General features: G+C 41.1%; 1 protein-coding gene across 1 annotated transcript in view; it reads left to right on the plus strand.

Moving 5' to 3' along the window:
- Positions 1-25,008, plus strand: part of LOC121325027 (MAM domain-containing glycosylphosphatidylinositol anchor protein 2-like) — a 166,748-nt gene that overhangs the window by 35,141 nt on the left and 106,599 nt on the right. The window contains exon 2 of the mRNA XM_041267324.1: positions 22,559-22,698. Coding sequence (XP_041123258.1) covers positions 22,559-22,698 — 140 coding nt within the window. The remainder of the gene's footprint in view (positions 1-22,558; positions 22,699-25,008) is intronic.

Below are 25,008 nucleotides of genomic sequence, written 5' to 3' on the forward strand. Positions count from 1 at the left end.
GGCTGGGCATCTCAGCGTAATGAAAGAAACCCAGTATAACTGTTAAGGGGCTGGGCATCTCAGCGTAATGAAAGAAACCCAGTATAACTGTTAAGGGGCTGGGCATCTCAGCGTAATGAAAGAAACCCAGTATAACTGTTAAGGGGCTGGGCATCTCAGCGTAATGAAAGAAACCCAGTATAACTGTTAAGGGGCTGGGCATCTCAGCGTAATGAAAGAAACCCAGTATAACTGTTAAGGGGCTGGGCATCTCAGCGTAATGAAAGAAACCCAGTATAACTGTTAAGGGGCTGGGCATCTCAGCGTAATGAAAGAAACCCAGTATAACTGTTAAGGGGCTGGGCATCTCAGCGTAATGAAAGAAACCCAGTATAACTGTTAAGGGGCTGGGCATCTCAGCGTAATGAAAGAAACCCAGTATAACTGTTAAGGGGCTGGGCATCTCAGCGTAATGAAAGAAACCCAGTATAAATGTTAAGGGGCTGGGCATCTCAGCGTAATGAAAGAAACCCAGTATAACTGTTAAGGGGCTGGGCATCTCAGCGTAATGAAAGAAACCCAGTATAACTGTTAAGGGGCTGGGCATCTCAGCGTAATGAAAGAAACCCAGTATAACTGTTAAGGGGCTGGGCATCTCAGCGTAATGAAAGAAACCCAGTATAACTGTTAAGGGGCTGGGCATCTCAGCGTAATGAAAGAAACCCAGTATAACTGTTAAGGGGCTGGGCATCTCAGCGTAATGAAAGAAACCCAGTATAACTGTTAAGGGGCTGGGCATCTCAGCGTAATGAAAGAAACCCAGTATAACTGTTAAGGGGCTGGGCATCTCAGCGTAATGAAAGAAACCCAGTATAACTGTTAAGGGGCTGGGCATCTCAGCGTAATGAAAGAAACCCAGTATAACTGTTAAGGGGCTGGGCATCTCAGCGTAATGAAAGAAACCCAGTATAACTGTTAAGGGGCTGGGCATCTCAGCGTAATGAAAGAAACCCAGTATAACTGTTAAGGGGCTGGGCATCTCAGCGTAATGAAAGAAACCCAGTATAACTGTTAAGGGGCTGGGCATCTCAGCGTAATGAAAGAAACCCAGTATAACTGTTAAGGGGCTGGGCATCTCAGCGTAATGAAAGAAACCCAGTATAACTGTTAAGGGGCTGGGCATCTCAGCGTAATGAAAGAAACCCAGTATAACTGTTAAGGGGCTGGGCATCTCAGCGTAATGAAAGAAACCCAGTATAACTGTTAAGGGGCTGGGCATCTCAGCGTAATGAAAGAAACCCAGTATAACTGTTAAGGGGCTGGGCATCTCAGCGTAATGAAAGAAACCCAGTATAACTGTTAAGGGGCTGGGCATCTCAGCGTAATGAAAGAAACCCAGTATAACTGTTAAGGGGCTGGGCATCTCAGCGTAATGAAAGAAACCCAGTATAACTGTTAAGGGGCTGGGCATCTCAGCGTAATGAAAGAAACCCAGTATAACTGTTAAGGGGCTGGGCATCTCAGCGTAATGAAAGAAACCCAGTATAACTGTTAAGGGGCTGGGCATCTCAGCGTAATGAAAGAAACCCAGTATAACTGTTAAGGGGCTGGGCATCTCAGCGTAATGAAAGAAACCCAGTATAACTGTTAAGGGGCTGGGCATCTCAGCGTAATGAAAGAAACCCAGTATAACTGTTAAGGGGCTGGGCATCTCAGCGTAATGAAAGAAACCCAGTATAACTGTTAAGGGGCTGGGCATCTCAGCGTAATGAAAGAAACCCAGTATAACTGTTAAGGGGCTGGGCATCTCAGCGTAATGAAAGAAACCCAGTATAACTGTTAAGGGGCTGGGCATCTCAGCGTAATGAAAGAAACCCAGTATAACTGTTAAGGGGCTGGGCATCTCAGCGTAATGAAAGAAACCCAGTATAACTGTTAAGGGGCTGGGCATCTCAGCGTAACGAAAGAAACCCAGTATAACTGTTAAGGGGCTGGGCATCTCAGCGTAATGAAAGAAACCCAGTATAACTGTTAAGGGGCTGGGCATCTCAGCGTGTTGGAAATTGCTGTTGCTGTGTGTCGACGCATCACGAAATCGCAATTTACTTCTCAGCACGCTCTTGAAAACAACCGTATTCTTCTTAAGAGATTGCACTGTGCAATGCAGACATTTCTGAACATTTGAAATTCTGTTCTTAAATTAAAATGCATAGTAGTACAATATTGTGTTTAGCCTATCAAGAGGGCAAAAGGACGTTTAGCAGAGCCAGTGCACTGGGGAGCTTGTTCTGTTTCCACCACATCTATCCATGTGCAATATATCGCTGTTGTTCTCCAGGTCACTGACTAAAGCTTTAATAGTACAGGAGGAATATGAGCCATATTGTGAAAGGAACGCTGACCTTTGCAAACAGGAACACCGAGCTCTGCTCGCTCATTCCTCCTGAAGAGGCCACTTTAACAGCTTATAAAGTTTTACAGTGATGAATGTGCTGATCACGCCACAAAATGAGTCTGGATGCATTGTTATACAAGGCAATAATTGGATGAACATTTGAGGATGTGTATCCTGCTGCTGGTCATTCCAGTGCAATCTGTATGAGAAATGAGGCTGCACAACCCAAACCTGCTTCGGGCCAAGAGAATCCTTTAAGCGTTTGCTTAAAACTAAAGCAGCTTCGGAATGGATTTCAGTTTTAGACAAAATAGTATAATTATCCTTGGTGTTTACTTACCCCTCTGTACACTGCACTGCATCAGATAGCAGTTCAATTAATATATAACTCTGGGGTCATACTGTATGCTTTATTTATTTTTCCTCTGCTTGGAGCTACGGTATGATATATGCATTGCTGGCCATTTTTGTGCTAATAATGAGTAAACAGTTTTCAGAATCCAGTACTCTAAGGCACGAAGGAATCTTGTTGGCTATCATTTTAAACTGCAGGAGGTTATATTGGGTGTCTTCAAGCTCTGTTATAGCTCGGGAATTAGAAAAAGGGAATTGCCATTCTTCTAAATTACCTTTTTGTTATATTGGCTTTTACTTAACAATTTTCTTGACCATGGTATATTTTAAAAGGCAATTCCTTTTCTTTATTAGCTGTGGATAAATAGCTTACTAACAGGTTAACAAATGTTGTTCATCACTTAATTAACTAAATGAAGTTCCCCTTAGAATAACGCATGGGCATCTTCCTAAATATACTGGGGGCCATGCATTTACAAGAGTCACGGTGAAGAACACAAGGCTTCTCTGTTTTCCCAGTCTTCTTACTTGGAGCAAGTTTAACCCTTCTCCCTTTGCAATGTCACCAGCAGGCAGGGACTCGCAAAGATTACCTCTGACAACCTGCAATTCTGTTTTTAATTATCACTTTTGACAGCCCTGCAGAAAAACTGCAGTTGAGACAACATGCATTGATACACAAGCAGCACACAACAAGCAAACCCATTAAGACAACATGTATTGATACACAAGAACCACACAACAAACAACCCATTGAGACAACATGCATTGATACACAAGCAGCACACAACAAGCAAACCCATTAAGACAACATGTATTGATACACAAGAACCACACAACAAACAACCCATTGAGACAACATGTATTGATACACAAGCAGCACACAGCAAACAACCCATTGAGACAACATGTATTGATACACAAGCACCGCACAAACAGAAAACTTGCATTTAAGATTTGCAATAGGATTCAATGCCTACCATCCTTATTCCTATTCGTCTTGCTGGCCACGGTCAAGGCAGATGGTCTGAGGTGTTGACTACCAGGACTGGTACGATGCTCAATCAGGTGTTGGCAGTCACGGTGGCAGAAGCACGTTTCTCATGGTAACACGGAGAAGTGGTGCACTAGTCTTTCTGTGTCTATTGATCTGTTGCAGTATTTGGAGGGCAGTGTGTTCTACTCTGTAAAAGCAGCTCAATTACAACACTGGCAATGCAATCAATTTCCCAGTAGGGGACATCTCTTGTGCCATAGTAGAAGCTTTTTATGTGTGATATATGAATCAGATCAGATCCTATATTATAATAAATGATGGTGTGAAAATGATCTGCAAAGGTGAACTGCTTTGGGTAATTTATCCACTTATTTTATTCAGGATTTTGTATGAAATATCAAAGTGAGTTAAGACTGAACGCATGATGAGTCACACTTCTCCATTGTTTATCTGCGATACTGACCTCTCTTCAACCTCAGTTGATTAACAACCTATGTGATTATTGGCCTTGCCCTTAGAATGACAAATTGTAAATCTTGCCCCACAATTAGTTTAGACCTGTCATGTTTCTGCAGTTCATTTCACATTTAAGATAATGGTTCTTACTGTTAGAATGTCTTTGACCTCTGTGCTGCAACATACATCATTCTTCTACTGAAATGTATGTATTAGTGCATATATTGTCTATTTACACATACATACAGTACATGCAAACATGTACACATACATGCATGCAAATGTATATTATAGAGTCAGACTGATTTTCCCAAAAAAATAAATAAATCCTCAACACTGGGTCTCCTAAATAATATTGAACTCTGTGCCCATGCCAGAGCTTGGAAATGTCAATTAACTGTTAAATCACCTGACAAAAAAATCTGTAAATGGTAAAAGATGGTGACAAACCAGTAGAAAGAATGTATTGATTTGTCAGTGTGGACTTTAAACGAATAATGAAGCATTACATGATAAATTGAACAGAAACGCATGGCAGAATTTCTTTGGTACACTTGCTGTGTTCAGTATTTACACAAAGACTGTGCAATGCTCTGGCTGCAATGGGATATGATGGCTTGGGTCTAGTTGGTCTAATTGAGCTGTGTTTGATGAAGCAGCCGCTGAAATCCAGATTTTGTCAGCAAAAAACGAAAAAGCCTCAGTGGCGTCCATATCATTCCATTCGTTGCTAACTTACTAGCAGCATGCTCATTTACATTCTCACAATGTTTATTGACACATATACAGCTTGCTCATTTACATTCTCACAATGTTTATTGATGCATATACATTGTGCTCATTTACATTCTCACAATGTTTATTGATGCATATACATTGTGCTCATTTACATTCTCACAGTGTTTATTGACACATATACAGCGTGCTCATTTACATTCTCACAGTGTTTATTGATTTTTGTGACACATCAAAATATGGAAATGTTACCTGAGCTTAAGGCTCCATTCTGGCAGTAACTTACACCATTAGAGATACCATTCTGCTACCATTTTATCTCAGTACAATGAAATCGCCTTTGCAGCGTGAAGGTCACTACACTTTTCTATTGTTAAATACACACTTGCAGTAAAAACTACAGTACCAACTAAAAGAGCTGATTTCTGAACCCGGGATTGCAGGGAGTGCGCTGCAAGGTTTGTGCTCACTACCCTAACCTGCCTTTGGCTCTTAAAGGACGTCTCTTCTGCACTTCCAGCCCATCTCCACGGCCCCTTTAAATCCCCAGGGCTGCTTTCATCTTCGCCGTGATAACCCTAACCGTGTATCGATCCCTTTCTGTAATTTGCAGCAGCTTGCTGAAACCTCATTCTGGCTGCCGGTGTGATGCCCAGCACCAACACACTCGCCGCTGGCACCTCGTCTGTAAATGAATTAGCTGTAGGCATCCTAAAAGGATGATGCTGTTTCTCATATTGTCATCCTTTCAAGATGATTCATAATATTGCCATTGAGTATGTAACCTTTTCTTTGTGGTTTGCAGCCCCAGCCCATCCAAACCTAAGTGCATATATTAGTCTTCACAAGCAAAGTATTACAGAGTGTCTTATTGGACTGATGGGGATAGCAATGATTCCATACAATAAATACCCTTAGGAAGGGTCATCTGGGGTCACTTGTCCAGCTCAGTAACGGTCCCTCGTAATCACAGTGCATTTTCAAATTTAGCAGTTTATTGCAAAATGCAAAGGTGTAAACATTCGAACATTTTCAGGGTCAGGGCTACTCTCCTGGCACATGCCCACTGTCTCCCAAGGGCAACAGTGATATAGACGTACAGTTGAGTAACTCTGAAAGGGGTAGCAGCAGTACACAACAGGGCTCTTTACAGATCCCCCCTCACTTTAGAAAAGGGACTTTCCTCATTGCAGTACAATACAACCATATCTGCAATATATGTAGGGTTTGTTACGCATATGAAACCAAATGTTTGACTGTATTGCGGTTTCCTCTACAGAACTCTTTTGATGACGTTTTTGTATAGAAGACTCATGGAATACTCTTGCTCGTCTCCGGTCAACAGTTCCCTGGGCTTTATGCGTGAACAGCTGCCTGAAACGCGTCTTCGATAGAATCCAGTAACTGTTTGAAAATGTCAGTGACACCTGTGATAATTTCAGCACGTTTCGCATGACCTCCCTGTCTGGGTCTCAAAATGATTATGGATTTAAAAATAAAAAAAAATATCCTGTGGCTGCTTGTAAAACATCACATTTATCCACTTGTTAAATTACCTAGGCCCTGTTATACATGAATGGGTTGCAAGTATTAGCCTTGACTGTGTGCAGCATCCGTAAACAGGTATGTAGCTATAATATCATCTTTTAAAAATGGGTATGTAAACAGTGAGATGGATTTTCAGCTTAATGCTCCAACCGGGTATGATACACTGTAGCCTTCTTTCTGTATCCCTGTGTTGTAAAACTGGTTGGGAGGGTAGTGTAACAAACCCCTTTGCATATTGATTTTAACCCTGTACGCTACAATGCATGCTTATTTTCCTCTTGCTGGACCTCAAGGAGACCCTTACAGTACATTTACTTGCAATATTTTATGAAGAGAAATGGTGGAATGCCTGCAGCTTAGTGGACCCAGCATGCCTGTAAGGGTGGCTGGTAGCACGGTTCTATAAGGTGCATACGGAGAAGTATTTGTATATCTCTCTATCAGGGGAAAATGCCTGAACCCTCAACAGTGAATGTTGTAATACTAAATATATTGATATCTACAATCAGTAATACTAAACATATTGATATTACAATCAGTAATACTAAATATATTGATATCAACAATCTTTAATACTAAATATATTAATCTGTAATACTAAATATATTGTTAGGGAAGCTCTGTTCAGAACGATACAAAGTGAACGGCTCTGAAGGGCTGAGAAATACACGCCCACGTTACAGTTGTGTAATGTTAGGGAAGTGCCTGAGGGTGCAGGGCACACGGTAAATCCATGTTTTTATTGTTTTTGTAGCTAATGATATACGTGTGCCAAATGCAAATTAATAAGGGTAGAACTCACTTAGAAACCTTCCATGACTCTTTATTATGTACAGCAGTAGGTATCAGTGGGTACAGTATGCCACAAAAAACGCAGTGCCTTGCTTCAAGCATGGCAAATTATAGCAATGCATAGTGAAAGCCTGGTAAACGAAAGACTAGCATGATAAAGGTTGGAGAAGAATGCCATAGCATTTTAAAAGCAGTAATGCATAGTGTAACCATGGAAACCCCCAAAAATACCATGCACATTTACCATGGGACAGGATGCCTGGCAATGAGCATGCTGCAGAGAGTACAGGCTAGCATCCTGAAGCCAGCCTTTGAGATACACTGTGTATGTAAGGTATGCTATTTCAGTGGGTAGATTTTAACCCAAGAAGCCTGTCTGTCCTTTTCAAAGCACAATCACACAAGCACCCATAGTGAGTGTCCTAGGAATAAAAGTTCAGATTTGATCTATTGTGACTGATGTCCTAGGGTTCAGCATTGCAGGCTGCTAGCTATCACTGGGAACACAGCATTGGAGCGAGCCAGTTCACATTCCTGTTACCCATGGGCTACTCTGAATTTCATCCCATGCATATACATGATTTATTCCATAAACCAAATAAAGCGCTCACAATAAGTGATGAAAACGCTGAGCCTGGCGTGCGATTGCCCCTATTGGCCCTCCCCCAGTGTCCGCTGTTGTTTCAATCCCTTTGCAGGGATTAAAAGAAGATTTCTAAAATGCAAGCCTATGAATTTCCCCATTTAGTGTATTGACTGATGGATTACTGCAGTGATAAACAGTGCAGTTGATTGTGCTTCTTTTACTTCTCAACCAATTGGAACATTTGTCTCCTTGGAGTTTGTTTCTCCAAACTAGTAGGATTCAATCCAAACAGTAAGCCAGCTCTCGTGAACATGTTGATTTAGAAGTGCTTCGAGCCTGGGAGTTAAACTTGGCTGGAAGACCATGTGAAATATTTATTAATTAATATTTACAAAGTTTGTTCAATGTTGTCATGGTGTGGAACAGCTGCTATAACCCTGACCCTAACTCTTTTCTGATACAATTGTGTACTTACATATATCATGCAAAAGATATACACAATAAGTACATTGTAACAATGCATAATGACATTGTAATTATTTGTTTAATTTCACTGAGACCCCAGTGCAGTGTATAAAAGAACATATTTCCAATCAGTGCACCTACTTTGCATCCTGGGTAAATAACTGAATTATTAATCAATACCTTAAGCAGTACTATATTGATGTGTGAACTCTGAAGTGTTTATATGGCTATGTTAAAATTTATATTAACAATTTAACATTGCAAAACATTTGATGGAATGATACATTAATTCAGACTTCCAAGTGGAACAGCCATTGACTTTAGTTTCATCATCATCTGTGACAGATTGTCAAGTGTGTAAACAATCCACGGTATTCAATGAATTGAATGTGACAATGTTTTTATGGATGTGAACTGGCATCTCATTGAAGATCATACAGGCACTGTGTAACATGCGTTCTAAGATTAAATCCAAGCTAATGTGAGTAGAGGGAATGAGAGACTCCAATGAAGAGGATCATCTGAGCCATCTCTGGATTTCCAACCTGAACTGAACTTTTCAAAGCTTTTGCAATTGGCTGAGACTGGGCTTGTACCTCGTGGTTCCCAAGAGAGTGTCTGAAGAAGTATATAAAAATGTATCTGATTGGCTTGGACATGCACTTGATGCATCCCATTACCTTGCTTCACCTGCTGGAGTCAGCATGCTCTAAAGCAGAAGTGCATCACACCCTAGCCCCCTTCTGAAAACTCAGAGATCAACATTTGACCAATGAGTTAAAATGTTCGGTAACTGATGAAGGCCATGTGCAAACGTTCACGCTGCCAGAGCAAGCCTGTACCTCTACAATAAGGTCTGCCCTTTGGTACATGACTTTGCCCCATTAATATGAAAAGCCTGCTTTAAATCCCAATCTTTTTCTTATTTTGTGCTCAAAGTTGTCAGTTTACTTACCGTCTCTGGTCGGAATAGGAAGTTTCGGAGTTCATTCCTGCGGGAAGCGTGATTTGAATTGGAAATGCAGTGTTTTATTAAATATTAATGTGATGCCTTTACACCTGCATCTGTTCTCATAGTTTACTGACTGTCTTTCTTCATTGTTGTCTGTCTTCCTTTTATTTCCCATACCTCATAAAAAGTCTGATTTCTATATTCCTTTCTACTGTCTTTTGTAATTTCTAACAAAGCTGAATTTGCCTGTTTTGGACACTGTACAACATCTCCACAAGATTTGTCTGTAACAGAATCAGCTTTACTCCTGTTTATTTTGTAGAATAATGGTTCCTACAAAACCTTTTTTGTTGCTATCCATATTTAATAAGGATGTGCTTGGGTGCTTTCATTGTTTAATGCACCCTCTGCAAAACCACTGCTCATTATTATCACTATTACATGAATTCTAAATTTGAATGCAGATAACTGTAGTCTTGTGGGTGAGAGCCGTGCCAGTGAGTTAGCATTCAGGAAGCTGCTTTTTTCTAAAGCAGGTCTTTGGTCTGGTGTCGAGAGAATGACATGCCTTTGAAACTCAACAGATTTAAATAAAGGCCAGGCCAACTGAACAAAGATAGTTTCCAGCTGTTTAATCCCCTTTTATTATTTACTTCTTAGCAGAATCTGCCATGTGTGAAGACCAACACCTTTTCAGTTTCCAAAAACACACATGCTTAAATATTTTTTAATATGCAGGATCAACTTGGAAGCAGGCATGTGGTCAGGCGTACTGCTGTTCCATACAGGTGAGCTCTTTTATATTCAGCAAGGCTGATTCAGCCTGCTGGCAGATTGCCTCTCCCTATGGAGAGCATGGTATTCCCTGCAGGTAGACTGCCATGATAAGCCGGTGCCATCCTACTCCATGGAAATAAGCAGCAGCAAGCTGCAAGCAACCTTGGAACGATCTGTCTTAAGAAGCTCGATTGAACAGGCGAGAGCATCGATGCCCTGTATTTGCAATGTATCTTTCGCATGTTCCCTCAAAGGCTGGCATCTGTAAATAAGAGGCTGTAAATGAAATGTTTAACTGGATGTCTGACCGCCTCCTTCTGTCTTGATGACCCTCCTATCCCACTGCGGTGAACCTGTCTGATTTTATGTTGATTTACGTTGTTGAAATGAAGTTTCGTGTATGTTTACATTGCAGTTCAGGTTAGGTTATTGGTATTTATTTGCAAAACAAGTTCATATATCCATCTTCCTTTCTGGTAGTTTATTGGCCTTTGTATTTGATTCTTTGTGTTTTTTGCTTGTCTTGCTGTATTGACACCAGTCTGCTAGCCTGGTTATTTGGTTGTAACATTGTTAATCTGCAGATATTCTTTTTTTTTTATAAAGAACATGCTGATTTGTGTCTTTTTATGCACTTTAATGGTGTCTTCATTGATACAAAGCTCTAGCTGTGTACCTGGATAATCTTCACACTTGCTGGATATATATTTTTTCTACTGCCATTGTCTGGCGCAGGGGTTGCAACCCTGATCCTGTAGAGCCCCAATCCTGCAGGTTTTCTTTGTATCTTTAAATCTTCAATGGCTAAAGACCTGGACAAAATGTTACTGTTGCTTAATTTAGAAAATAATTGGTTTAATTAAGTAATTGAGAACTCCGGTGGAATAAAAACCAGAAGACCCCTGGTCTAGAGTGACACCCCAGATTTAATTAGGAAAAAAAACTTGCATAGGGCTTCCATTTCATTCCATTTGGACAGACTTCAGAAGGGTTGGGGTTTACATTTTTCTGTGTCCAGATCATTCCCAAATACACAGATGAACATTCTTTTCCAATGTGCTCTTCTCTCTGCCCTGTCAGCCCTGTTACCTCAGCTCACTGGCAGCGCAGACACCAGAATCCCTAACCAATGTCTGTCAACCCCTGAACAAAAAATATATGAGAATAAATTGAAACCCGAGTAGTAAAAAGAGACCCGGGTAGCGTCGGGTGATTTAAAACTAGACTGGTACCCAGGTCTTCGGGTACCCGTGCCAACCTCTAATATATATATAAGATATGATATATAATATAATATAGATATAATATATATATATATATTGAAGGACATATATTGAAGGACAATGGAGTGCTTCCCCACCCTTTTCTAGACCAGAGAGGACAAGTTGTGGTTTAACAAATCAATTTTTTTTCTATCTGCCAATGAAACTGGCCTGGCAGCGGCATTCTGAACTAGCTGCAGTCGGTTTATGGGGCGTGCCAGGAGGCCACCATATAGAGTTGCAGGAGTCGAGAGGAGACAAATGCATGACAGAGTATCTCCTCATCTGGGAGGGAAAGGTAGGAACGGACTTTGGGGGGGTTTTGAAGATGGTAGAAGGAAGACTTGACCACGGAGAGGTTGCTGTCAAGAAGTACACCAAAGCTTCTTACAATGGGGGATGGCAGCAGCAGACAGATTCCAAGGTTCAGGGCAGCTATATTGAGTTTTAGATCCTTCTAGAATGAGTTTGCTAGTGTTGAGCTGACGAAAATTGTCAGACATCCAGGCCTCAATATCTTGAATGCAAGCTGAGAGCCGGACCATGGCAGAGGGGCTTCCAGGGTCGGGTTTTAAGTAGAGCTGGCTGTCATCAGCATAGACGTGAAACATGAGGCTGTTTTGGCAGATGAGGTGACCCAAGGGAAGCATGTAGATGTTGAAGAGAAGAGGCCCGAGAACAGATCCTTGAGGGACACCACAAGCAACTTGGTTTGCAGCACCACTGCATCCAGCATTGAAAACAGACTGCATGTGTCCGGATAGGTAAGAGGACATCAAGGAGAGACAGGTTCCAGAGATCCCAGCACACTTCTGAAGGTGGTCAAGAAGAATGCCATGATCAATGGTGTCAAAAGCAGCTGTTAAGTCAAGTCGGCCAGAGGTCCAGGTGGCACATGGCAGTAGTTGATTTCAACAGTAGGCAGGAGGCATCGTCTTTATATTCTGTGAAGCTATTTTTGTCATTTTATTATTCAGGGTAATAGCTGTCCTGTTGTGTAACCACCTAATAGCTGTATTTACATGAAGGGGACAAGACCAGAATACCCTGAAGCTGCTGTTGAGATTCCTCACTGGACAGGAAGGCACATGCCTTAGAGACCGAGGCTGGGAATCCTTAGAGGTCTGTTCATGAGCCATCAAGCTTCCATCAAGTTTCAAACACATACATCTGAACTGATTCTCTTGTTAGATAAAGTCACAAGCAAGAATAAGTTAAGTAAAAAAACAATGTATGGTGTATTTAAACATTATTTAACATACAGTGTGTGTGCTCACTCCCTTGCTGACTACAATATTAATGCATGTGAATCAGCTCGGAGAGACTACTCACAAGGTCACATTTATCATCTGACTGGTGAGGAGTAGAAATTCCATTGTTGGATTTGTAATGCGTTGCATATACACGTGCATGCATGCATACGTACATACATACATAGTGTACATGCATGATAAATACAAATACACAGGTGGAAAATCTGAGTTGTTATGCGGTCCTGAAAGACGTCCATCTGTCATGGTTTATGGTAATTTCAAGTTCACATGTGGTAACGAATCTGTTTTTCAACTTTCATAACCTCTGTAATATTGAAAACGAAGAGATTAACCAGCATCCAAGACAATTCTGACACAGTTCATTGTTAAAGAGGTTTTATTTATCTGGGCATGAAAACAGATGAATAAAAACACACTATTTATATTTATTAGGAAAGCTGCAAACATATAAAAAATGATTCCGCCGCAATGTTGGGCTCCTGCTCCCAAAGTGTGACTAGAAATGGCATTGAATCTGTGTCACATGCCAGGGACAGTCTCCGCTTGCATGCAGTATCAGCTACTTCATTTCTGCTTGCTTTGGATTAATCTGAACTCTGATGAAAATCTTAGCCTTTCGTGAACTACCTGCTTCTGATTTGAATAGGGAATGGCCAGGGTTTACAGAAAAAACTGAAACACAAGCAAACAAGTAGCTCTGCCAATGAGCTTTCCTGTAGTGCTCCTATTTAACTGGGAGATTTTGATTCCAGTGTAAGGCTACATTAGCATTCAAAGACAGCCGTGTAGTTACGCCGGCTCTTGATCTGTTGACATGACGGGAGATTTCTAAAGCTGTGCATAATCCTTTCACTTGTATGATCCCATCTCATTTCAAGTATTTTATGCTTAAATAAAACCATTGAAGGGGGCAGAGAATGAGGGCACACACAGATCAGTGATTCAGCTTCAAGCTGCTGTTACATTTTTGTGCTTGTGAATTGTAATGGCCTAAACTACCACTCCCCAAATTTTATCCTGGGTGTTTCCTAAGCAGATTGCCAAATGGCGATGTAGTTTTGTGGAGCAAGCTGCAGTGCACTGTGGGCTTAATTGGTTTAACTAATTTCATTTCAGTGACCTAAACAGGATTCAAACCCAGACCTCCATTGGTAAGTGCATAGGGTTTGCAAATAGGAGAACCTGTGCTATGCACCCATATGTAATACAAAGCAGTGGAATGCATTACTGAACAAATAGTGTATTGGAATTTAGCAAATACAATTGGATAGATAACATTGTGTACCTTTACTCAGATGAACAAGACCAGTCCGGACCATATGCCAGAGGAAGCCTTTGATGTTAAAAGACTTCAAAAGTATTACTCTTTGATTGAGTCATTTTAGTGGAAACACGTTTTCCCCATTTCTGGGCAGAACGCCAGTACTAGCTGTAATGCATGGGTTGTTTAAGGGATGTTGTTAAATTAGTGTGATTTCCTGTGATCACTTTACAGATAAGGTTTGCAGCCCTTCCAGTGTTATTTCTCTGTTTGGTTTTGAAGTTAATTCTGATGATGCTACTAATTTTGGCGATGTGTCCCGTGTGAGAGACTAAAGGTCACTCGAGGTTGTAATGAGAGGAGACAGAGAGTGAGTTGGGTGTAAGTGGAGGTGCTGTGTTGCTCCGTTCCTCCTTTATGTTATCAATGTAGAGACAGTTTGCCCAATGTCTATATGTGTATAGGATTGATACTGCTACAGAAGTGAACTCAGCTGTGTTAACTCATGAGATATAATAAAACTCTTAAGCTGGATTACCTGAAACGCTGCATGTCTGTGTGTTTGTGGCCTGACCTCGAACCTGCAACCGAACCTTCTGCTGATGGACGACCTCCAAGGACCCCTCACAGGGACTCCTGAGCGCAGATTCATTACAAGCTACCAGCAACCAGACGAAGACCAGCATAGATACCTCCTGCTGATGGACGACCTCCAAGGACCTCTCGCAGCGACTCCTGAGCGCAGATTCATTACAAGCTACCAGCAACCAGACGAAGACCAGCATAGATACCTCCTGCTGATGGATCAGTCTTAACAAGAAAGCACCCGATTCTAAAGAGTAGATGTGTTCAGTATTCATTGGGGAGCCAATTGAGAGCATGTTCTTTGTGTGAATTAGGCTGGAATGCATTCTGTTAGGATGTGTTATGAATTAGGCTGGAATGCATTCTGTTAGGGTGTGTTATGAATTAGGCTGGAATGCATTCTGTTAGGATGTGTTATGAATTAGGCTGGAACGCATTCTGTTAGGATGTGTTATGAATTAGGCTGGAACGCATTCTGTTAGGATGTGTTATGAATTAGGCTGGAATGCATTCTGTTAGGATGTGTTATGAATTAGGCTGGAATGCATTCTGTTAGGATGTGTTATGAATTAGGCTGGAACGCATTCTGTTAGGATGTGTTATGAATTAGGCTGGAATGCATTCTGTTAGGGTGTGTTATGAATTAGGCTGGAATGCATTCTGTTAGGATGTGTTATGAATTAGGCTGGAATGCATTCTGTTAGGATGTGTTATGAATTAGGCTGGAATGCATTCTGTTAGGATGTGTTATGAATTAGGCTGGAATGCATTCTGTTAGGATGTGTTATGAATTAGGCTGGAATGCATTCTGTTAGGATGTGTTATGAATTAGGCTGGAATGCATTCTGTTAGGATGTGTTATGAATTAGGCTGGAACGCATTCTGTTAGGATGTGTTATGAATTAGGCTGGAATGCATTCTGTTAGGATGTGTTATGAATTAGGCTGGAACGCATTCTGTTAGGATGTGTTATGAATTAGGCTGGAACGCATTCTGTTAGGATGTGTTATGAATTAGGCTGGAACGCATTCTGTTAGGATGTGTTATGAATTAGGCTGGAATGCATTCTGTTAGGATGTGTTATGAATTAGGCTGGAACGCATTCTGTTAGGATGTGTTATGAATTAGGCTGGAACGCATTCTGTTAGGATGTGTTATGAATTAGGCTGGAATGCATTCTGTTAGGATGTGTTATGAATTAGGCTGGAATGCATTCTGTTAGGATGTGTTATGAATTAGGCTGGAACGCATTCTGTTAGGATGTGTTATGAATTAGGCTGGAATGCATTCTGTTAGGATGTGTTATGAATTAGGCTGGAATGCATTCTGTTAGGATGTATTATGAATTAGGCTGGAATGCATTCTGTTAGGATGTGTTATGAATTAGGCTGGAATGCATTCTGTTAGGATGTGTTATGAATTAGGCTGGAATGCATTCTGTTAGGATGTGTTATGAATTAGGCTGGAATGCATTCTGTTAGGATGTGTTATGAATTAGGCTGGAACGCATTCTGTTAGGATGTGTTATGAATTAGGCTGGAATGCATTCTGTTAGGATGTGGTATGAATTAGGCTGGAACGCATTCTGTTAGGATGTGTTATGAATTAGGCTGGAATGCATTCTGTTAGGATGTGTTATGAATTAGGCTGGAATGCACTCTGTTAGGATGTGTTATGAATTAGGCTGGAATGCATTCTGTTAGGATGTGTTATGAATTAGGCTGGAATGCATTCTGTTAGGATGTGTTATGAATTAGGCTGGAATGCATTCTGTTAGGATGTGTTATGAATTAGGCTGGAATGCATTCTGTTAGGATGTGTTATGAATTAGGCTGGAATGCATTCTGTTAGGATGTGTTATGAATTAGGCTGGAATGCATTCTGTTAGGATGTGTTATGAATTAGGCTGGAATGCATTCTGTTAGGATGTGTTATGAATTAGGCTGGAATGCATTCTGTTAGGATGTGTTATGAATTAGGCTGGAATGCATTCTGTTAGGATGTGTTATGAATTAGGCTGGAATGCATTCTGTTAGGATGTGTTATGAATTAGGCTGGAATGCATTCTGTTAGGATGTGTTATGAATTAGGCTGGAATGCATTCTGTTAGGATGTGTTATGAATTAGGCTGGAATGCATTCTGTTAGGATGTGTTATGAATTAGGCTGGAATGCATTCTGTTAGGATGTGTTATGAATTAGGCTGGAATGCATTCTGTTAGGATGTGTTATGAATTAGGCTGGAATGCATTCTGTTAGGATGTGTTATGAATTAGGCTGGAACGCATTCTGTTAGGATGTGTTATGAATTAGGCTGGAATGCATTCTGTTAGGGTGTGTTATGAATTAGGCTGGAACGCATTCTGTTAGGGTGTGTTATGAATTAGGCTGGAATGCATTCTGTTAGGATGTGTTATGAATTAGGCTGGAATGCATTCTGTTAGGATGTGTTATGAATTAGGCTGGAACGCATTCTGTTAGGATGTGTTATGAATTAGGCTGGAATGCATTCTGTTAGGATGTGTTATGAATTAGGCTGGAATGCATTCTGTTAGGATGTGTTATGAATTAGGCTGGAATGCATTCTGTTAGGGTGTGTTATGAATTAGGCTGGAATGCATTCTGTTAGGATGTGTTATGAATTAGGCTGGAATGCATTCTGTTAGGATGTGTTATGAATTAGGCTGGAATGCATTCTGTTAGGATGTGTTATGAATTAGGCTGGAATGCATTCTGTTAGGATGTGTTATGAATTAGGCTGGAACGCATTCTGTTAGGGTGTGTTATGAATTAGGCTGGAATGCATTCTGTTAGGATGTGTTATGAATTAGGCTGGAATGCATTCTGTTAGGATGTGTTATGAATTAGGCTGGAACGCATTCTGTTAGGATGTGTTATGAATTAGGCTGGAATGCATTCTGTTAGGGTGTGTTATGAATTAGGCTGGAACGCATTCTGTTAGGATGTGTTATGAATTAGGCTGGAATGCATTCTGTTAGGGTGTGTTATGAATTAGGCTGGAACGCATTCTGTTAGGATGTGTTATGAATTAGGCTGGAATGCATTCTGTTAGGATGTGTTATGAATTAGGCTGGAATGCATTCTGTTAGGATGTGTTATGAATTGCCACTGACACGCAGAATGAGACTTTCTCAAGGCAGTAAATAGGTTATCAGCTGTTATTAATGTTGACTACCAGAAATTAGGCAGAATTTTAAAATGCAATTCCAGAGACACGCACACACACACACACACACAAAGTCTTCACAGAATTAGTTACACTGTAATGAAAGGTAATGGCTAATTTCACTCCGGTAATTTAATTGAGGCAACATAAATCGACAAAAAGGAGTGTGAAATCCTATCAGCGGCTGTAGCTGCCCCTCGCATTGTTTGAACACTGATCTCGCTGAGCCCGTTTCAACTTTTGTTCTCATTTATTTATTTGTTATTCTCCGCGGCCCTGGCTTGGCAACACTACTGTGCCAACAAAACCGCTATAAGACTCGACTCAGAGGTGCTGAAACAGTGCTCTAATTACTTGTAATTGACAGCAAACTGAGATGCACCCCCAGATATTAGTCTGGTTGCTGAGTAGTATTCAGCGTGTGGCGTAATACACGTGGAACCCCAAGAGCCAATGAGAAATCTCAGAGGGTGTAGAGTATTTCACCATTAGGTATCCTCCTGTGGTGAGCGTGATAGAACATTAGAGCAGTAATTACCTCACACAGAACTGTCATGCACTCCTTCAGCACAGCACATGTTGTCTCAACAGCACATTCTCATTGCATGGGGGGCATGGAATGAGAATCTGACCTAAATTACTACTTTCAGATCAATACAATTCCCCCCAAGGTCTAGATGAAACACTGTGGCACTGCAGCAGCTCAGTTTTATTAGCTTAACCTGCACTTTGTTCTGAAGCAGTCCAGACTCCCATGAGAACACAGTGCAAACCTCTTATCAGAGAAGCTGTGCTTCCAGACTCCCATGAGAACACAGTGCAAACCTCTTATCAGAGAAGCTGTGCTTCCAGACTCCCATGAGAACACAGTGCAAACCTCTTATCAGAGAAGCTGTGCTTCCAGACTCCCACGAGAACACAGTGCAAACCTCTTATCAGAGAAGCTGTGCTTCCAGACTCCCACGAGGACACAGTGCAAACCTCTTATCAGAGAAGCTGTGCTCCCAGACTCCCATGGGAACACAGTGCAAACCTCTTATCAGAGAAGCTGTGCTTCCAGACTCCCATGAGAACACAGTGCAAACCTCTTATCAGAGAAGCTGTGCTTCCAGACTCCCACGAGAACACAGTGCAAACCTCTTATCAGAGAAGCTGTGCTTCCAGACTCCCACGAGAACACAGTGCAAACCTCTTATCAGAGAAGCTGTGCTTCCAGACTCCCACGAGAACACAGTGCAAACCTCTTATCAGAGAAGCTGTGCTTCCAGACTCCCATGAGAACACAGTGCAAACCTCTTATCAGAGAAGCTGTGCTTCCAGACTCCCATGAGAACACAGTGCAAACCTCTTATCAGAGAAGCTATGCTTCCAGACTCCCACGAGAACACAGTGCAAACCTCTTATCAGAGAAGCTGTGCTTCCAGACTCCCACGAGAACACAGTGCAAACCTCTTATCAGAGAAGCTGTGCTTCCAGACTCCCACGAGAACACAGTGCAAACCTCTTATCAGAGAAGCTGTGCTTCCAGACTCCCATGAGAACACAGTGCAAACCTCTTATCAGAGAAGCTGTGCTTCCAGACTCCCACGAGAACACAGTGCAAACCTCTTATCAGAGAAGCTGTGCTTCCAGACTCCCACGAGAACACAGTGCAAACCTCTTATTACAGAAGCTGTGCTTCCAGACTCCCACGAGAACACAGTGCAAACCTCTTATCAGAGAAGCTATGCTTCCAGACTCCCACGAGGACACAGTGCAAACCTCTTATTACAGAAGCTGTGCCAAACCCTTAACAAGCGGTCCCATCAGCCAGGTTCCTGTCACTGCCTCAGCGCATGAAATCCAAATTCAGGTCGTGTGCTGCCAGCGGATTAAAATCCCCTCTATTAGTGCCAGAAATAGACTGTTTATTGATGTTTTCAGCCTGATCAAATTCATTATCCCTCTGACACTCTGGATCATCAGAAGAGAGATTTTTGCTCTTTCTGAAGGCTTCAGAAACAAACGTATCTGCTTTCGCATGCTTATTATTATCACTGAATAAACCCTACAATTCAATAAGCGTAAAATGCATGTTTCTCTTCAGACTGATCTCTTGGGCTAATGGTACGGATCCCTGTTCCAAATTTCAAGGAGGAATTGGGTTGTTTTTTTTTACTGTTAAAATGCCTTGTGCTTCCTTTACTTCAACCATACTTACCTGCCTTTCTGTGCATTTCAAGTCCTTCACAGGTGAGGAAGATTGGTAAGGGGTTTGACTTGAGCTGCTAAACAGCTCTGCTATCCCTGAGGGCTGCCTGCAGGGGTCCATTCTGTGTGGTTTACAGGAACACAGCCCCATAGCACAATGAGCACAAGGAGACAGCTGGCATTCAGTGAGCAATAGCGAAGGTTACACTTGCTTGATGTTATTGGATTTGTGTGCAGCCTTAAGGGTAGAACACAGACAGCTGCCTTACCTTGCAGTACTGTTATCCCACAAAGCATATTGATCCGTGGGAACAGAAAAATATCTCAGTTTTCCATTATGTATCAAGAAGTCGTTTGAAAGTAATCTTTGATACCAGAGCTCCTTGTTCTTAAAAACATCTGCAGCATCAAGAGCATCAAGAGATGAGATGTCACTCAGACGTGCAGAGTTTGGTGAACGTTAGTTCCCAACACAGCCACTCTCAGTGTTATTAGTGGGGTTAATGAAGTGATTCCTGACATTCCTGTTGTGCATTTCCATACAGTATACTGTGGGTTTGCAGTTTTAAAAAAAAAAAAAACAATCATGTGTTTCACGCAAACAGTTTGGATATCATTATTCACACTGACAACACTGCACTCACATAGCAGTGTAGAAGTGCTCCACAGACAGTGGAGCTGTTTCACAACTTGCTACACTTGGTAAATTGGGTTTTTCACGCATTGATTTTACTGGAGGCCATTGTGTAGCTTTTGACAACACCACTCTTTAATGTACTGTACAAAGCCCCTTGTTATATATATTTTTTCTCCTCTGTCTTTTAACAAAAATGTATTTCAGGTTTATTTAGCGTTTTCGTTGTCTAATTTGCAAAATATCGTGTTGATCTTTTATTAGGAAGATGCCAGTTGAAAATGACTGACAAATGTCTTGGGGCTTCGCTTGCTGGCCTTGGCTGCTGCCTGCCGTCGCTGCTCTTTCATCAGATTCACAGGTTGCTCTTGATGGAAAGCCAAGGATTCACTTTCCCTGAACTCATGGTGTGATAAAGCAAAGGGAGAGCACACGCTTGATAAAATATTCGCTGCAACTGGTAGAGAAAAAAAAAACATTCCATAAATAAAAAATGTAATTCCACAGAGGTGAAACAGGGTCATTTTTCATCACAGTCATTAGGAGGAAGAATATCCCTTTTGTTTTCCATGCTGGGTTATAGAAACATGTTCAGTAGAGCTGCCTCTGGTTGTATTTGTTTTATTTATTACTGCAAAGGGCTCATAAAAAATGATTCTGCTGAAAGAAGTGCACCTACACTGGCTTATTAAAATCCTTGTGGAAATGAAAGGGGTATAGTGTGGAATCGCTGTTCACCATCTCACGCCACTCCTAAAATATTATCCCACAAACATGTGTGAAATATGTTCTTCCATGTAAGAAGCAATAGGGCAGGTGCTGTACACAGAAAAACAGGCTAACTGCCCAAATGCAGTGTGATTTCAGTGTTGATAATAGACACCATTTAACACCATAAAATCCATGGAGAGCTGGCATGTTTTGTGTTCAACTTTATTCAAAACCATGGGCCGTTACAGATTCTCTGCACCACCCAAAATCGGTTCTGAATACAATGCTGTCCTCAGGGGTGTGTGCCTGCCCCAGTCTCAGAAAGTGGATGACAGTCCATAGAAGGCATCAGTGCCACAATATAAACAGGTTTATAAAGAGAAACAGGGAAATCAACACATAATGAGCAAGCTTTTGTCCTTAAAGGATGTTTCCGATTTAAGACGACACTTGTCGTTAGTAAACAAATAAATAAAGAAGAGTTGAGCCATACAAGATCCCCTCTGCTTTCTTCATTTCATTTCTGTCTCTAAGTAGATAAGCCTTTTCTTTTTAAATAGCTCCTGGACACTTTAATTAACACAGTGATAGGGAATGGGTTTAGCCTGATCTACTGCATTAGGATTTCATATTTTGTGTTACGTGGGGCCTGGAATATATAACAGAATATAAACATAATCTTTCTTCATCTAAGGAGTCAACATAATACTGCAAGTGCGGCCGTGCTCACAGTAATACTTGAGATGCCTCGACAAGTAATCAAGTCAGAACCGATTCGTTATTCAGAGTGTGCCTGACAGTGTTGATTCCTTTCTTTTCTTTCTCCCTGTGCTCATCCTTGCGTGCCTCATTCCCAACTGGAATGCATGATTCAGTCATCTGAACTGTATTGAAGAGTTCAGACGAGGAGCTGTACATGTGCACAGCCAGTGCAGTAGAGACAGGCATCCATCCACAGTGTAGAGAATACAGTGCCAAGCTCCCTGAGAGCTACAGCCTCAACACAATCTCTGCTCAAACTGCACACATATGCTTTTTTTTTTCTCAGTGATTCTGTTATGGACCTCAGTTCCAAAACAGGATGTCATTTTCCATAATTCTGGAAAAAAAAAGTCTTAGTTGCAAAAGCTGATTATGAGTTACCAATTGCAAAACATAAACCCAACAGTGCTCCATTGTTTTTTTTGTATTCTTGTCCGTTTCAGTGGTATTTCAGCAGTGTCAGGCCATCTCTTCTGGTTGGACATGTTTACAGCTTAAGAGCACACATTTCATTGTTAGATTGTACTGGTCACACAGTATGTGTTTTTCTGCATTTTGAAATATTTTGTAAATATTCTGTTTTTTAATTGCTTCCCAAGACATAACAGCCTCAGTTCAATGCTCCATGTACTCATGGGTGCCTTTTTCTGTTTACAGCGCCACCTAGTGTCCGCATTGTGCACTCTGGGCAGGCATGCAACATCGAGGAAGAACGATACACAGAGCGAGTGTACACCATAAAAGAAGGAGAGACTCTGGAATTAACATGCCTTGTAACTGGCCACCCGCGGCCGCAGGTGAGTCTGCCATTAGAAGTTTACTGATATCGGTAACTTGTTGCACCCACACAGAACTGCAGTGCAGAAGAAAGTAATATTGTGATACAGGAAAACTGTTTAACAGTGCTCTTTGAATAGCTACATTGTGAGTGGTCCAATGGTGGATGAAAATTGACTTTGTAGTTTTTGTGGTGATAAAAAAGGATATATGTAAAAAAGGATATATGTAATATCTTGATATAGCACCTTTCATAGTGGCCAACCATCACAAAGCAGTTTACAGAGGCAGGCTGTGATCTGTGCATTATATGCAGAGTCACTTACAATAGGACTTTGCTTTAACATCTCATCCACAGGACTGAGCACAAGGAGGTTAAGTGACTTGCTCAGGGTCACACAGTGAGTCAGTTAGTGGTAGAGGTTGGATTTGAACCTGTGACCTTCTGGTTACAAGCGCTGGACTTTAACCACTGGACCACACAGCCTCCTACCTCAAGGCTTTCTCAATAAACAATTAGTGGTGTTAGCTGCACATCACTGAATGAGGTGGAGAAACAGCACTGATAAAACAACGCTTACTGCAGTAATGGCAAAGTGAAAAGCACAAAGGTGACAAATTAAAGTGTTGTGAAACCTAGGAGGAAGCCCGTCAGGAGCTTTGACAATCAGGTGCTTTTACTGAAAGTATTTCACAAGGAAAAGCTCCATGATAAGTGGGTACTAGGCACTGGTTATCTTTGGCATCATTCAGTGTGTTATATGCAAAACCCACGGCGGCTCTTTACTCCATCTGTCTTACTTAAGGGAAGCAACAGCACTTCACAGCTTAGCACAGACAATACTGCCTGAATCTCGCACTCGGATGTCTGCAAGCTGTCAGCCCACACTATTCCAAAAATAGGATATGTGGAAACAATCTCAGTAATACGCTATTAAAACCCTTAAAGAACAACGACACTGGGTAACACTTTACTTTAATTGCCTCTGATTACTCTCTATTTACATAGCAGTTACTTATTAAATACATGTGTACTTCCACATAATTACAAGGTTATTATGCATAGTTACAATCTACAAAGTGTTGTTACATGATAAAAAAAGATGTACACGTGAAGTACATTGCAACTATGCACAATCCAAATTGTAACTGTGTGTAGGTACTCATCTATTGCTATGTAAGTACCATGTGAATCCACAGTAATTAGAGAGTCTTTGTTTAACTCGTTTCTGCTGTTTTGGAGTAGCTGTGGAATTCCTTTTGGTTTAACAATCATTCCAGATTTCTTTCCTCTTTTTTTTCACTCCCGGAAGTGGCAATCGCTACTCTACTAGATAAACTATTGTTCAGCATTACACTTGATTTCACCATCAGCCAGTCAAATTATTATTGATTCAACCATTAATTCAAATGTGCCTCCCAGTTAGCATTATTTATTTATAGGCTAAAGACTCCGTTAATGAGCATCTATCTATCTATCTATCTATCTATCTATATCTATCTATCTATCTATCTATCTATCTATCTGTCTATCTATCTGTGCGTGTGTGTGTGTGTGTACGTGTGTGTGTGTGTGTCTGTGTCAGGGTGTTAAATCTTGAGGCAGTGTATTCGCTACAAAGGGCCAGATAGTAGTCATACTTTATCCATTAACCCAATCAACAACTACATGCAGACAAACATAGACTCAAAATCCTTGCATTACTTTGCATGCAGCAGAATAATGGAGATGTATATATGTGTAGTTTTCTCAGCACAGCAATGATGTATATGTGTGGAGGCTTGTAGTATTCTCAGAACAGCAATGATTATTCACATAAAAGCCATAATGAGGAAGAGGAGAGACTTCATTAATGTGATCAACACATTAGGTGTGATAAAACCTTCAATAACTTACTGCAAAATCTTCTTCTTTGCGTGCCAATTGGGCATGGGTTTTTTTCCCCAGTACATAACAATTTTGGTGCTCTGTACATGTTGTGAACCTATCAGTGCCTGTTATTAATACAAGTTGCAAACTAGAGTACATACATCAGTTAATTCAACTGATTTCGTACTGGTTACAGGGCTGTGTAAAACATAAAGCAACAAAACAAAGCTATAAAAATTCAATAAAAATGAATTTGCAGTGCAGGCGTAAGCAATCCAGTATAACAATGAAACTAAGATAACCAGCTCCTGGACCATACCATGAACTGAAAACCAACACAACACGACTCTGAACAGAACAGAACCAATGCTGTCAACGTAACAGCTGGATTTTGCACATGTTCTAGAAGTGGTCAGATTTCCATGCAAGCGGCGTGACCATGCTGTCCACAGATAGCTCA

The sequence above is a fragment of the Polyodon spathula genome, chromosome 12 (genome assembly GCF_017654505.1).
Source record: "Polyodon spathula isolate WHYD16114869_AA chromosome 12, ASM1765450v1, whole genome shotgun sequence".
NCBI lineage: Eukaryota > Metazoa > Chordata > Actinopteri > Acipenseriformes > Polyodontidae > Polyodon > Polyodon spathula.